The 16,640-nt window shown below is 43.8% G+C and overlaps 1 protein-coding gene across 2 annotated transcripts in view; it reads left to right on the top strand.

Moving 5' to 3' along the window:
- The first annotated feature begins 907 nt into the window (after nt 1–907).
- Nucleotides 908–16,640, top strand: part of SPATA13 (spermatogenesis associated 13) — a 45,735-nt gene continuing 30,002 nt past the window's right edge. Inside the window, exons 1-2 of one of the 2 annotated variants that reach the window (XM_059838755.1) lie at nt 908–1,003; nt 2,739–4,541. In XM_059838755.1, the coding sequence (XP_059694738.1) occupies nt 2,898–4,541 (1,644 nt within the window). In that variant the 5' untranslated portion in view covers nt 908–1,003; nt 2,739–2,897. Of the gene's footprint in view, nt 1,004–2,738; nt 4,542–15,253; nt 15,437–16,640 lie in introns of those variants that run through there. The other variant, XM_059838756.1, reaches the window with a different exon arrangement.

Below are 16,640 nucleotides of genomic sequence, written 5' to 3'. Positions count from 1 at the left end.
AACTCACTCCTTCCATGGGATGTACCAGAAAGCTGTGGCTGCAAGAGGAGGGCTGGTGGTGGGCCATGCCTGCTGCTGGTGACTGCTGGAGACTTCTGTGGTCACTCCCAGTTATTTGCTACCTCATTTGACCTGCATCCCTTAAGCCCATTTGTTTGCCTCATCCCCTAACTACACCTTGCCTTTGAGAGTGTGTCTGTACTGCACTCCAGAGAATTAATTACACTGTATGTGCAGTCACACCAGTCTCGGAGGAGAAGCAGTGGGGCTGATGGCCTTTGCTAGCTCTTTAGGGCATCTGCTCTGCCATGCAGTCTCTCTTGCCCCAATTTCTCTTGGTATCTTACCTGAGCTTCAATAAAACTGTTGAAATTATATCTACAGTTCCAGTCCAAGTCTAGAAATATTTTTTGAACAATAAACTTTCTGAGCAAGGGCTACCAGTTTGTACAGGTCTTTGCCAGGAGTCATGACACAGGGCTTTAAGACACTGTCTTACAAAATTTTCATTTTAGTATATGAACTCTGCTCAGATTGTGCATGAAATGTTGTTTCTGCTGTTAAGTTTGAGGAATAGCAGCAAGCCAAAAGGTTGTCCAGGTTTTGGACAGAAGCGGAGCCTGGGAACCAAGCATGAGTTTGGTCAATGAGCCGTGCAAACTGCACTCGTGAGCAGGGCATACGGACCTAGGGACGGAGAGGCGGGGCGGGGCACCATCGAGGAAATTTTTAAGCTTCTAAACATGACCATCGCTGCGCGGCCCTTAGTTCCTCCGCCGGTGGGAAGGAAGGCAGGCTCCTTCCAGCGAGCGGCAGCGCCGGAGCCCCGGCGGGAAGCACCGGGGCGGGCGGAGCGGACCCTGCCGGGCTCGGGGGCGGCCGGAGCAGCCGGGGGTGCGCGCCCCGCCCCGCCCCGCCCCGCCGGGCGCCGCTGCCATAGCGATGCGGGAGCGGGCAGCGGCCGGGTCGCGCGGCGGCGGCGGGGAGCCCGGGCTCTCCCCAGGTAAGGGAGCTTCTCCGGGGCTGCTGTTGCAGGCTCCACGCTACGAGCTGGGTTTTTAATCTCATCTCGTTGTGTTTGTTCTCCCGCCTCCCTTCCCCCGCTCCCCTTCTGCCCGCTCAGGTGCAGTTTCTCCCGGAGCCGCTTTCTCTGGGAACTTCTCTGCCGAGAGCAGCGTCTTGTGCTCGTTTATCGTTCGATGTTTTCTTTCCGCGTGTGAAGTTGCGGGCGGCGGCAGGGCTCAAGGGCCGGCCGAGGGCTGGGTGGCCGGCGGGCTTTTGTCCGGCCGGGGTGCCGCGGCGGCGGGGCTCGGCCCGGCTCTGCCCTGCTGCCCAGCAGGCTCCTCCGCGACCCCGGCAGTAGCAGGGATTAAAAACTGCGGCGGAGGATGTTCCAGGCGTCTTGCTGAAGCGCGAGCAAATCCTTTTATCCGGTGAGGTGCAGGGGCTCGCAAAACTTTTAAAGTGCGCTCGGGAGGGAGCAGCCCGAGAGGCAGCGGGCACGGGCTCCGCAGCTGCGGCGTTTCACGTGGAGGTGGGGACTGGCTGTGCGGGTCCCCGCGATGGAACCCCCGGCGGGCTCCTGCACCTCCTGCCGCTGCGCCTCCGCCTCACCCTAAATCCCCGTCCCCGCTGCTCTTCGAGTCCCCGCGGCCCTTGCGATGGGGAAGAGACAAAGAAGGGTCCGGGGCTGCCGCCTTCCCCAAAGCACAGCTGTATACGTTCTCTCCTTGTTTCGGGTGAGGGGGAAATCCCCCCCGCCGCCCCCAGGACCCCGCCGACCGTGGCAAGTTTTTGAAGATCCCACTGCCCCTTGCTGAAAGAACCGTGCCATAAGCATTGTTTTTAAGGTGGAGCCAGCTTCAGACTGGGCATCCCAGTGGTTTTCGAGGCATTGTTTACCATGAGTGGGGAAAACGTCTGCCTGGATAAGACCCCTGGCTGGGGCAGGAGACACATGGTCGGTGGTCCCCCTACAACTTTCCCAGGCACTGGAGTGTGATCTGGACTGCTGGATCTCCCAGGCTCAGCTGAGAGGAGATCCCTTACAGTATACCCCAAATGCTCTAGTCACTTTCAGATTTAAGTTTCCATTTTGTTTTCACCATAGCATAGGGTGTCTTCTGGATGTACTGCTTTTAATTCTTGTTTTCTCTCATAGGGAAAAAGACTTTGCTGTGCACTTGATGTAATTTCTTAAAATTTTATGTGCCAGAGGACAGACAAGTCAGTCAAGTGTCACACAGCCTTCCAACAGAAGCAAGTCTAGGAAAAATTATGCCTGTTTTCCTCTTCCTTGCCTCCCATTTGAGAGTTAGGTGTCCCTTGATGAACGTGTTTTAGATGAAAACTTCCCATGTGTCTTGGGGCTCCGTGCTGAGCACGTGAGGAGGAAGACTGGGTTGGTGTTACTGGGAATTTCTCTTACTTGCATATGAGGATTGTATTTATTATTGTAAGGGAGGTGTGCTAGTCATACTGAATTTATTAGCTGATTAGCAGTAGAGAAACAAGTACATATTGAAATTATTCTGGTCTCTTAAATTGCTGACAAATGCAATTATACTTTGAGGGAGTGACAAATGCCTTCTCTGCACCTCTGCAACACACCTTTGTTCACCATAGAAGAACTCCTTTATTTTGTGTGTGTCTTTATCCTAAAATGTAGCTGACACTTCTTTTAGTAGGGGACTTGAAAAGAAAATTTTTTAATGTTGGCTTTTGTTTTCTTGATGCAGGCAGCGCCACCTGAGGAGCTCAGCTCACCCAGTCGATGTGAAGGCAAGGCAAACCAAGGTGCAGCAGATGAAGGGGAGGCAGCGAGGTCAGCTGGTGGGGACAGCAGTGTTGCTTTGAGCTACCCCAGCCTCCACCTCCATGCCTACAGCATCGAGAGCATGACAACATTTCCGAATGGCTGTGGAAATGGCACCACCGTTACTTGTATAGTTATGGATAATAAAGAGCCCCAAAACCAGACTACCTGTGCTAGTCATAACGGGGGACACAGCACCAGCAACAATGTTGAGGAGGAATTTCAAGAGGACAAGCTCAGCCCTTCCAAAATCATGCGCTTTTTCACCACCCCTCGGAAACGGGCTAATTCCAGCTCTGACAGACCTCGTTCTCTGGTTTTGATGGGCAACTCATCCACATGGAATGCCTTTTCTTCTATCAGAAAGATGGGGTCTTTCAAGAAGTTGAAGTCTTCAGTTCAGCAAGGAACTCAAACAAGGGAATGCTCAGACATCGTAAATGACAACAGCATAGGCAAACATGGTTCAAATGGAGCAGTGGTGCAAGTTCAGACTAACAGGTATTCCTATTCGGGGCCTCTACATGATTTCCAGAATGCAGTGGATGGTTTAGCTTCTGACTGCTCTGATGTGGAGGAGAGTGATGAGTCCTTCCTGAGGAACACTCATCGCTCACGCAGCATCAGGCGGGCTTACGGTGCTGGCCGCATCAACTTGTTAGACACAGATAAAGTTCAGAGTCGCCACAACTGTGTTAGGCCAACATCACCTGTCATTGCAGAGCCAAAGATCTGTGAGATTTTGGTGAAAGACTCAGAAAACAACAGGATCATTTACTGGAGAAGCAAAAGTTCTGATAATTTGAACTTTCTGAAGAAAAGCTCATTCAAACGGAAGTCCACCTCAAACCTTGCCGATCTGAAGGTTGCAAGTGAAAAACAGATACCAACAAGGACTATGAGTGTTCCTTCTGCTGACTCTGACAAAAGTGATGGAAACCCTGAGAGGCGATCCAAGCGATGGAAGAGCCCTATCAGAGCAAAGGATTTTGATCGAGTTTTGAAACTTGTCAGTAACGTTACAGATGTTGCAAGGAAGAAGGATGGCCCCAAGAGCACGGCTCCTTCTCCCACTGAGCTGTCCCAGAGAACAAGGTCAAACAGCAGGCTGCACGATGACTACTCCCGCAGGGTTTCCAGCAGCACGGATCATGACAGATGCATGAAGAGATGCACCTCCTCAGTATCCAGTCCAGACTCTTCCTTGCCAGGAACACCTTGCCTGCAAAGCCCTGTGATTGCTCAGGATAAAAAGGCTGGAATGAATGTAGTTTTCACTGAGTATAAAAGCCCCAGGACATCATCAGGTATCCCAGACTCTGATAGCTTTTCACCTACTCTGGATGACATTAGTCCGTTTCCCAATGAAGTCTTTTATTCGGACTCGGATGAACCAAAAGCTACTCAGCAGTGTACAGATGAAGCCGAAAACCTTCACATTCCGGTCAGGCCAACTACTCCAAAGCCTCAAAGTCCAACTGCAGGGAAGGTCAAGTGCAGTATGAATTTCCAGTGTCCAAACCATCACAGCACGTTGTCACTGAGCTCATCAGAGAGCGAGGAGAGAGTCGAGGTACCGGGGCTGAAGCTAGGCAGGAATCCTGTTTGCTTCCAGGACTCAGTGAAAACTGTGTATTATGATGATGGAAATGAAGACAGTGGCATAAGCAGCCACTCTCAGCTGAGCCTCAATTTGGCCTCTGGTACTGAAGAGAAAAAGGAAGAGGTAAGAAAGAAAGCAAAATCCTTCAGAGGCGATGTATGTTCCCTATTGAGTTTTGTCTTTATTAATGCAAAACAATGCAAAGTAATGGCTGCTGCAGCTTGTTATTGCTAAAATATGCTGACAGCAATTATTTCCTTTAAATATTCTCTTTGGATGCTAATGTCCAATTATTTTTTCTTTGCACATTAAAATCAAAGGAAGCTTTGGCAGCAAAGGTATTCATGTACGTTTTCAAGGGCAGCTCATTGCACCCTGAAGATGCCCCACCTTGTCATGTGGCCTTGTCAGACTTTACCAGCCTGAGCAGGGTCTGGCTGTGTTTCCTTCACAACTGAAAGGTCTTTTTAATTTTAAAGCATCCGTGTATTCTGAAGTAGTGTTGACTTACTGTAAAACACTTTGCCTGTGAAACCTTGCAGAACATGGTAATATTTGTAGAGCAGTGTGGCGTGAAAGACACAGTACAGAGGTTTAAGCATTCAGTTGTATCCAGTGTTTTCCCTGTAAAGTGATGACCAAATTGAGGGTAAACTGCTTGCTTATTCTTTTACTTGCCAACTGCCGACAGCAGTACTTTAGACACTGGGCTGAGTGTTTTGCTACTGTTGTTTTGGTGAAGACATGGTTGTTCTCACTGCACCTGATGAGTGATTTCATACTCTCAGTGAATGGGTAGATGGATGTACTGCAGCACCTCTGAGGTAAATTCACATGATAACACTGTGCCCCAACCTAAAATATGCTGTGAGTTGGCACCAGAGAAGTTGCAATGATTTGGCACCTTGGTGAAGAGCTGTCAGACATAACCTGCACCTGTCTGAGGCAGTGAGGCTTAGCTCAGCCCCAGCTCACTGTGGCAGATATCCATCTGGATCTGTGTAAATATGCAAGACATTCACAGAATAAAGCTGACATATCTTTTAAGCCACCTCAGTTTGACTAAAGTATCTTAGACCTTAGGTATGAGATAGGCAAGGCAATGCTGCAGCTGCACAAGCTTCAGCCTTTCGTGCTGTGAAGTTTTAAAATGTCTCTGAAGCTGTCCTACTTTTAAAGGCTTGGCACAGTTTTTGCAGACTACCTGTAAATGGTTACAGAGCTTATCAGTGTTGTCCTTTTGCTGGAGAAAAGCAATTTTGTTTACTGTTGTGTTTGCAGCAATGGTAAGATTGATAAAAATAAACTCAGTGTGTATAAATGTCTGGGCTCAGAGTTTATGCCTCTTCTGGAACCATAGAATTTCTCCAGCCATCCATATTTTCCAAAATTCTCACTTATATGCAAGAAGAAGCTTTCACACTGCCAAAAGAGGTGAGTCCTAGTGTGAATAGATGCCAGTTGTATTTCTCAGGAGTAAAATGGGAGGTGGAATTAATGCTACTCATCTACCATCTAGTGGTGAGCTGACATCATGACCCAGAAGAAATTAATCTGGTCCTTCCCCTTAGCTCTCAACAAACCAGTACAGTTTTTACATGAATGTGTGTACATTGGGTGGATAAAAGTTACTGCAGTTTTTAGTTTTAACACCACATTCTGTTATTATCTAACATGCAATTTAAGCTTTCTCTTTAGATGTATAACATTTTTTAGGGTAATTGTGAGTGTCCTTTAGTGCTTGCTTCAGTTGTCTGAAGTACAGAGTGCACTGGTGGTAGCTCTGGGTTTGTATAATGGACAGGCAGACAGTATGGGATGGATCACAGCAAAAGATGGAGGAAGTGGTGGCCAGGGAACAGGCCCCTTGGCTGTAAGCCCTCACTCTGCTGTGAGCACTGTCTGGAGCCCCTGTGCTTTGTAAAAACAGCTGTGGCACAGCTGCATCCAGGCAGACCTCTCTTCTGATGGAAAAAGCCAAAAATTTTGGAGGTGGTAGGTGTGGTTTGGAAGCAGGGGCTGTGCATCAGAGGGTCTGCTTTTATCTTGCTGTACAAGGGGTATAAAGTCTGTTATGTCTTTTTTCCATGCCTGTTTCTCATCTCATACACAACCCTAAAGCTGTGGCACTCAGAGTCACTGCAAAACAGGTAGAGCAGTATGGTTTCTTCCTGCCGTTTCTTTGGAGGATTTAATTTCCTGCTTTACAGCATGCTTCTCTCAGCATGGAGCTAGCTTGGCACCAAAGATACTTAAGCCAGGTTGTTTTTTAATTGGAATTTATTCAGCCTGTAGGCACTTTTATGAATGCCACATACTCAATAAATGAGGTCACTGGGGTTTGAACTTTTGACTACAATTCATTTTTACCTTACACCTCTGTGTTGCAGAACTGTACCTGCCCAGCAAGTTGTTCTGTGATGGCTGAGTGCTTAGTTCGCTCTCAACAATCATTTGAGATGTAGTGTGGAGCCATGAACATTGCACATTTTCAAAATTTTGTCTGAACCTTAAATACACTGTGTTGATGGACAACTCTGCACTGTTTCCATGTTTCATGGATCTGCCTTTCTGTGCAGATTTCATGTATAAGCCAGTATGTATTCCAGTACAGCCACAAAAGCTTGAAGACATATTTTGATGTAAAGCTTAGAAGGTCCTAACCAGTCAGGCTCTGGTTAAGTTCTCTTTTCAGGACTGGCTGCTGTAGCTGGAAGCAAGTGTAGTTTATTTCCTTACTCACTCATCTAATAGATTAGTCAGCAAATGAAATCTGTGCAATTTGGACCATCTCTATATTTTCCCAAATATGGAAACTAAATGTTTCTACTTTGTGTTTCCCCACTACTGTAAAGCTGATTTTGCAGTATTCTTGCAAGGACATCTATTTGTACATCAGAATTGATGTTTTGCATTGTTTTGTTTTTTTTTCTTACGTGATTGAGTCTTGACATCCTGTCACTTCACTTTGTTGGTTTCACTAAAATGCAAGGTTTGGACTGAAACAGGGGAGATTTCTTGGGTTTTGGTCCTGACAGAGGTTGTTTCCCAGGGAAGAGCTAATTAAGTGCAGCCTGGATCCGTGCCTCAGCACTTCTGAAGCTACAGAGGTGTGAGTCACCAAAGCTCACCTGTGACATCCCATGCTTTGCCACTGTCTGCTTCATGCTACTGTGATTTATATTCAATATGTTGCTTTTAAATAGCATGAAGAGATGATTAAGTACAAGCTTGTACTTGTTTGGGGTGTTTCACATAGTCTTTGCTTTCATGAAGGAAGAGCCCCATGTCACTGGAATAATGAAAACTTAGTCTTATTTCAGACTAGCATGTGTCAGCCACTAAGGCTGCCTGAACAAAACTGTTCTGAATTTGTTACAAAAAAGTAAAAATCAAGTTACTTGACATTTCACCTACTCTTTCACAAACTCTTAGATAATCTGGTATTTAGGTTGCCTTGCTGGCATCTGGCTTCGCAGTACACCAGACTTTTTATTACTTGGGTACCTTATCTGCATGACCATAAGTGCATGATAAATTACAGTGAAGAGGTAACTCTGCTGTAATTATGATTGAGTCACAGTTTATTTGCAGACAATATTTTAAATGTTCTAAGACCTGTCTGTCAACTCATTTATGTTCATGCCATATAAAAGTCACTGGTCCCAGCTAGTCCACAATCATAAAGTGCCCAGTGCTCAGCTGTTAGCAGAGTTGAGCTGGTTTGTCCTGGACAGGTCTCTGGGTTGAGCACACAGGGTTTAACTTGGAGGACAGCTTGTAAAGATGAAGAGGAAGAAGACTTTTAGGGGTGGGATACAGAGGACTCAGATTTGTCCTCACTATTTCTAGCTTCAAAAAGTGTCCTAGTGAAGGACCAAAGGGTGGTAGCTGGATGTGGTCATGTTCAATGCCTGCAAGGAGCAAGCAGCAGCCAGGATCTGAGGGTGATCATCTGTAGTATATGCCTCAGGTTCCTGAGTGCTGTGGAGTTGGGCATGAGCACACCTGCTGGGAGTTAGCTGCTTTCAGCTCTCTGAACTCTTCCTTTTGGATTTATTCACCTCTGGTTCATCCACGTGCAATTTAGAGTGTAGCTTAATCAACCTAACATGTATAACTGTAAATATGCTAAACTGTGAAGGATAATTAGATGAAGTAGTGGGTGAAATTTCTTAAACTGGGTTTACTCCTAAGGGGCTTGTAATTTGGAGTGAGGGCTCACCACTCTGGTGGCACTCTGGTCTTGCTGACTGCAGGACCTGGGGACAGAGCAGCAGAACCCCGACACAGGCTCTGAACAGCATCTTACAGAAAACTGAGGTTTCAGTTAGACCAAACAACACTGGATTTACGCTAAACTCTGAGCTGCTCTGCACAAGTCAGGATGCATTCACACAATGTCCCCACAGTCACTCAGTGAGTGACTTCCAGATGCATTTGCCCAGAGCTAGACTAGAAACCACTGCTCATTGCTACAAACCTAGACTGCAGAATCCATTGCTGCAATTATGCAGCAGGGAGCCCTCAAATGACAGGAATATCTTCCTAGAGCAGCAAAAACTCTTTCAACTCTCAGCAGCAGAGCTGCCATCCATTGGGTGCAGCCCATAATCATTTGTTGCTGTATCCGCTGCTAGGAAGAAGAAAAACAAGGCAGTCATGACAGTAATCTGAATTCTGGATTGGCTTGAAATTTACACCAAGTAACTCTGCAGTTCTTAATAAAAGTTAGCCATTCCTGAAAATTGTAGGATAGTATAGGAATTACTGTCATCCCCTCAGAAATGTTTTGGATGGTGACAGGGAGAGCTTAGATGGATTTCACTGCAGTTAGCCTGGATTTCACTGCAGCTTAGATGGATTTCACTGCAGTTAACCTTTTCTTTATTGCATTTGTGCATCTCTGCCTTTCCAGAGCATCTCATATTTGACTCTACTGTTGCTGTCTAGTGGCACCTCAGTAATACCCAGGTGTTGCTCAGCCTGGGATCAGAAGTAATAAATAGTGCCCCAGAAAGTGGAACAGCACTGTGCCTATGTGATTTGGTTTCTTACATCAAGTGCAGTGTTGAGTTGTTGGCACTGAGAATCCATCTCAATGCTAGATGGCTGAGATTTCCAAAGTGAGCAGAGGCAGCTGCAGAGTTTCCCCTGAGCCAACTGCATTTTCTCTTTCTGCTGTCTGGAGGCTGCCATGTTGCTTGTGGTGCCAGGATGCTGTGGCAGGCTGAGAGACCAGCCGTGTGCTGGGGGAAAGCCAGCCCAGCAGCCTTGCCCCCACCCCATTCTCTGGGAAGTAATAGTTGGCAGAGTTGCCCAAGGCAGCTCCACCCCTCCCAGGCTGGGGTTTTGGACTGCTGCTGGGACTTGCTGAGGGCAGGGCTTGGGCTTGGGCAAGGACAGCTCTGAAAGGGTGGAGAGAGTGAGGAACCAGAGGACCTCATTTTGGAGAGACTCTGAAGAGAGGCAGAGGCTTAAGACTTTTTAAGTTTTGCTTTGTTAACATGAAGTTCCACTTCAGACCTGTGGTTATCATCTGGCTTTTGAGATCTGCCAGTGGGTATTACAAAGATAGCCTGAAAGAAGAAGAAAAGTCCCTCATTTTGCCAAATGAAGAGATTTATTTTTTAAATTTTTTTTTCTTTTTTTAGTTCTGTTACTTGTTTTGGGGTATTCTGAGTAAATTCAGAAAATACTTAGGGATTTATTTAGGATTTATTAATAGCCATACATCTAAAAGAAGCAGAGAATATGAATACCCCTTCACTATACACTACATGTTTGCAGTTCCAGTTCAGATACTGAAGGAAAGAAGGGACAGTATAAGAGCATCATCCAGCCATCCCCAAGTATCAAGTCACCAAAAAACTAGAGGAAACAGTTTTTTGGTTTTAGCACATTTGCGTTTTCATATGAGTGATAAGATTATTTCTGCAAAGGAAGTACATTTCCCTGCAAACTCCTCCCATCTGCCATTAGGAAATATGTTAGCTGATTTGGATTTGGAAATAAATTAGAGGAGAGGACGAAGGAAATCCTTGAGGCTGAGGAACAGATTTGAGATCCGCTTGTCATTTCCAGTCCTGCCTTATGCTTCTACATGACTTAAGTGCTTTGTATCTGTTCCTTATCTGTGAAATGTGGATATTACCAAGGTGAACTTGCTAATCTTGGTGAAGCATATTGCTGAGAGGGAAGGCTTTATGCTTTATCATTGATTGTGATAAGCAGGCTTTCAAGGATCAGGTTAAATGAAGCAAACCTGCATTAAAAGGCCTTAGAAAATAGATGGCTAAATTTTCTTTGTATCTATATAGCCTGATCTCTTAATGTGGTTTTATAGATGTATTTGTTAGTTAGAACACCACAATTGCTTTGGTGTTCACAGATCCCAAGTGTAAAATTATATAAATATTCCCCCCAATTTTTAAAACTTCTAAACTTAATGTTTCACCACAGCTATTTGTGTTGCTAATGGGGGTTGCTTTTGCTATGTCACGGGGCACAATAATATAATTTTTCTTTACTAAAATGCATAGTATTTCCTGCATCTATTCTGTGAACTTATACTGGTGTAGTGCAGTGGTATTCCTTTAGGGAGTCCCCCTTAGAAGCAGCGCTTTGCAAATTTTTCAGCTGTGGCTCCACACAATTTTTTTTGTGGGGGAAGGAAAGGGAAAAGAAAAGGGATGTTATCCTCTGAGCAGCTGAAACTTGTGTAAATGTTGGCCATGGTTGTATTGCATTGATTGCTTCTGCTTTGCTTGTGTATATAAGTGTAATTTAAGAAGGCTTTTTTTGCAGTTGTTTCATAGATTGTGTTTTGCTGTCTTGCAGACACTGGTCAAATTGCCCTTGATATTCTAGGGATAGATAATCAATACATTTATGTCGGGTCTTCTCAAAGGCTAATTGAAAAGATGTTAGAGGCAGAGGGATGTAAAGAAAAAGAATATAGTGCAATTTGCATTTAATTACAAAGGAATAGATGGAAATTTTCTTGAATTGGATTGGTTTCATAATTCTTGTTTGTGATTGAAGATGCAATTACTGAAAGCGTGCTTTCTTCTGCAGTAAAAGCAGTCATTTCCATGGTAGCTCTTGCTGTGGTATCACTGTTGGAAACCGTCACTGTTGGATCAATAGGGGATCACTGGGCTCTCTTGAAACTTCAGAATCTTTTTATAAAACCTAGAAAGAAAGCAATAAATAAATTATCTCTGGGATACTTTATTTATCCAGACCTTCATAATCTCTGTGTCTGTCGCAACAGTTGCAAAAAAACCCAAAGTATTGATCGTGTCCATGAAACATAAAACAAGCTTTTAACCTCATTTAGTGTTGGTGATAAATGAACTTCAACTACTGCTCTCTCAACTGCTATTTATCAACAAGAAAAAGTGCAGCAGTTAATTTTTATCATGTACCTAGGTGGAGACATGTCCAGACTTTTACTCTGTTAGGTCAAGGTGGTAAAATAATTTATAGTTACTAGGTCACAATCCCTTGGTCCTTTTTATGTTTGGTGGCACTTGTATAAACTGAAAAGCCACTTATAGTCTAACTGCTGAGTTCCTAAGATTTGGCAGTTACTGTCTTATACAGAAATAATAGCTGTTTAATAGTGACCAATTAAAATATCTTATATAGCTGTCATTGCTACTGAAAGAAATTTGTACATTTTTATATAGACCCCTAAATATATGCAGAAATGTATATTCTTGATCAAAATAAAAAGATACCTACATGACCTAGCAGCCTTGTCATTTGCAGAAGAGCACGACTGATTGCCCATCAAAACTTTTCACTGAGAAGATGTAGTAATTGTATTCTGAAACTTCTCAGCCTACTTAGGTTTTTCTCATAACTTTTTCTCAGAATCATTATCTGTTTAAATTATCACACCTTTCAGTAAATTGCATTTGGTAATAATGTGCATTTTTGTAGAGACATTATTAGATTTTGATTACCTGTTTTCTCTGGGTTAGAAAAAGGCAGTAGTAGTTAGCAAAATTACATTTCAGCCAGGCAGCTCAAACATACAGAGATAACAGAAGAAGAAGTATTGCAACTTATTGTGTAGCTAAGGAAAACAAACAAACCCTCCCCCATCCCCCCCAAAAAAAAAAAAAAAAAAAAAAGAAAAAGAAAAAAAAAATCAGAAGCATAGTCAGGATGCTCTTTTCCCTGGGGAAGAGGAATACTGGGGGTCTTTGTCCAAGAGGCACCTACTTGTGACTTCCTATAAGATTACCAGGCAGAGAAAACTTTTCAGGAGAGAAGTGTTCCCTTATACCTTTGTAGTTGTCTGTATGTGCATGTTATGGATCATTGCATTCAGAACTTAAAGGTTAAATTTTGAAAATCCAAATAGGTAACAGTAGGGGTTGAAATGGAGATTAGTGGTCAGGGACTCTCAGCAATGTACGCAGTCATCAAGACCTTTATAAAGTGGGGATTTTAATTAGGGAGTTTATTGGCTAAACACATTGACAAAAAAAATAAAAATCACTCAGAGCTTGTTTTTCCTTTGCTATCATGGTGTCAGCCATCAAAAGTGTCCCAACAGCAGGAAGGAGGCTGACCAGCAGCATTTTCTGTTGGGTCAGACTTGTAGTTTGGGCTTTCTCTGCAAAAGAGAATGGGGTCAGGTATAGAGGATGAAGGGTTATTCATGGTTGGTGTAACTGCACCAGCAAAAGTCCTGCCCTGCAATTTCAGGTACTGGCAATTTCTTTGCCATATCACTGATACAAGTTGCATCCACATAAGCAACATTTTATCAGTGCTGTGCAATTCAGATGTTGTGCTCCTTGGGCAGCACTTCCTCGGAAATTAGTTCTGAGTGCTGAATTTATCAAAAGTACACAGTACTTTTCTGAGTAATAGGTGGAGAGCTGGGCTCTAAAGACTAAGCTAAGATTTTAGTGATTAAATACCTGATGCTGATGTTGCTTACCTTGGTTATTAATGGGTACAGAGAATGCCAATAGCAGTCATGTGCCATTAAATGGAACATGGTTGTACCAGTGCCAAGTTGAGCTGAGTGAGATCATGATCGAGTCCTTGAAGTTGCTTTAGCTGGATTGGGAAATCAGTCTGGGCCCAGGCATGGGAGGGGTTTGGTCTGGCTGGGCACAGACTCTGTGGTGTCATTGTTTACCTGGGAGCAGCCTGGGAGAGCTCCCACTGTAGCCTGTTGGGTGTGGTCAGGGGGTCTTGGAGACCACAGCATTAACAGCACACCTGAACACAGAGTTGAGCCCAACTAAATATAGCTGTCAAATGAAGTGAGAGGCAGATATCAAAGACAGCTGCACACAGCTGGAAAAAACCTTGTGGTGAAGCTGCACATTTCTGGAGCAGGAGGTGGGGACCAAGCAGGGTTGTCCATAGCACTGGGGAGCATGGTTGTAGCTCCATCTAAACCCACCTGCAATCCAGCTTGACACCTGGTTCCTTCCTGTAGTGCTGCCTGGCTGGTCACTCAGTAGGCTTGACTGATGATATTGTTTAGGGGCTCAACTTGATTCCTGGAACATAAAAGATCCTGCACTGCTGGAGATGTCATGACAGGCTTCCCTTTGTCCCCAGGGGCTGCTTCTGGACGGCCCAAGCCTCCCATAGGTCCTGTGTCATACTTGCATGATGCATGGCATGTGGAGATATCTTAGATTCCTTTGGACATTTGAAATGGCCCTGGGTGCTTATGTTCAGGCAACAAAATTTCATCCTGGGTTTCTCCTGGCTATGATGACAGCTTTATTATCTAGTTAATGTACAGACAGCTCCATCAGCTAAGAGTGACATATTGAAAGGGAGCAATAGCAAATATAAGTGTAACCTGGATTGAAGTAGATGTTAATTTTAAATGGTTGTATTTGTAGATACAGTGCTGTCAGGAATAAGGAAAGCAGTTGAAATACAATGATTTAACTAGTTTGCTGTTGTAGGAATTTAGTTATCCAGATAAAATAAATTCATTTGCATCAGCACCAACAAGCAGAGCTGTTTGCATTTGCAGTCTCAGAAGAAACCTAACTGAGGATACAGCCTAAAAGGCAAGATTAATAATCTTGATTTCTAGTATTGGTGATCCTGTGCTGTTGCTAGACTAACAGGTATGAATTTGAAAAAATCCAAGGTGGATTAATCTTAGATCTTCTCTTGTCAGAAATCTCAAAATGCCTTGAAATTTTTGACCCGCACTAACAATGCATGAGCCAGTGCATGAGATTTTGATTTTCATCCTATATGAAGTGCCATGTGTATCTCTAGACATCTGTAGATGTTCCCAGTAATAATTGCACAACATCAACCTGCTTTCACTTATAAAAAATTCCTTAGGAGAAGGTAATTTGAGGTCAGCAGTGGTGCACCAGTATAAAGCCAGTCACAGATGGAGTACAATTGTTTCCTCAGAATTTTTTCCTTGATGTCAAGAATCACACTTATGCTTAAGTGACTCCAGTACTGGAGCCTGTGAGCTGTGTACTGGATATTTTTATTCCTGCTAGTAAGTGGTCACTTGATAAGGTCCTGCTTGAGCAGGCCACTTAGAGGAATGTGAGATTATCAGTCTGGCTTCCCCTGTTTTTTGCAGTGACAGGATTATGCTTTCTCTTTTAGTATTATTCAGTGCAGTTTATAGATCTAAGACTAAAAACACACATCCTTCAGCATTGTTTGTTGTACAGCAGAGATTAATCTGGCTGTCATTTGGATCACTACTTAAGGTGGAGTCCTGCAGAATGCAAGCAGTCCTCTGCAAATGTTATTGCTCAAGATAAGGGTGTAAGCAGCAGATTATGAGATGACGTGTGACGTGTCCTTCCTCAGTCTAAAAGTACAGGATCATGGTATGAACTTTGCCTGACTGGTTATGCAGAGAGTGTGCTCACATTTGTAGCTCTTATGGATGAGACTTTGTGAAGCAAAAACATAAAATGACTCTCATGAGCTCCTTTCTCAGTCACTGCATATGTGGAGACCCTTTACCTGTGTCTGATTCTGAGGTAAGAACCTTATTTAACCTGTGACTTTGCTGCTCAGTCTTGGAGGGGCTGTGCTTGAGGGACAGTTTTGCTGAAGCTGTGTTAATGCACCAGCTGGGCAGTGACTCTCTGCTTCATTAAATGTACTGTTAAAACTGATCCTGAACACAAATCTGTAGAGAACCTGAAGTTCTTGCTTGAATGACAGGTATAGAAACAATTTTTTTTCAAATACTCTATTTAGAATATATTTCATGCTGTAAGTGAAATAATTGAATGCAGAGCAATATACTTGGGAATATTTGAAAAGTACAATTTTCATAATTGCAGTAATCATGTTGAAATATTGACTGTTTAGTAACTGCTTACTGGCTGAAGTGCTTTCATACCATGGAATTAATCTTAACCTGTCTTTCAAACAAAAAGCAACATCTGCCCACTGTATCATGGGGCTTAAAAAAAGTCATTGGATTTGTAGTGGCCTGGCTGAAAATGACAGGTGGACAAGAAGGGTGACAGAAGATAAATCCTCTGGCACAGACATCATTGCAAAAGGCTGCTTCTGGGCTGCATGTTTCCTTTGGTTATGCAATATCTGGAATGCCTTCATCTGGTCTGGAACAGATGAACAAAATATAGTTAGAGAGAGACAAAATTATGCTTTTCTTTTTTGGAATACTTACTAGCTTTCTCTCTTTCTTTTCTATTTTTATGAAGGAGCTGGGAAAAGCTGAGAAACACCAAAAAATCAGAAATTTGAGGGAAAAGTGAACATAAATTTTTGTGTGTAGGGTTTTTTTCCTGAAAAATTGCATGGATTTTGCTAGAAAAAATTAAAACAGTATTACTTCAAATGCATGAAGTGCTTAAAAATGTTCCCTCTACCAAGCATTTCAGTGGTATTCCAAACTTGTAATGCCACTGCAGTTGTGATACTTGAAAGCATTAACCTCTGTGAGCCAGGTGTGCTGTTATATAGGAAAAACGTGCTCATTTTCCAAGCTTCCTATGTAAGGCCATCATTTTTTCCTGTGTTTGTGCTATAATATATCTCTGATATAACCTGCATGACTTGAACCTCCCAGAGCATATGGGAAGTGAGCTTCTCCCTTCCAAACTGGACGAGTTCGCTCACCTAATTCACTGCTGGCTGCAGAATCTCTAGATCTGACCAAGTGGCATTGTGGGAATGAGTGGTAGGAGGGAGTGTGACTGCCCAGTCTAG

The sequence above is a fragment of the Haemorhous mexicanus genome, chromosome 2, assembly GCF_027477595.1.
Source record: "Haemorhous mexicanus isolate bHaeMex1 chromosome 2, bHaeMex1.pri, whole genome shotgun sequence".
Taxonomy (NCBI): domain Eukaryota; kingdom Metazoa; phylum Chordata; class Aves; order Passeriformes; family Fringillidae; genus Haemorhous; species Haemorhous mexicanus.
This window is presented reverse-complemented; position numbering and strand designations above follow the sequence as displayed.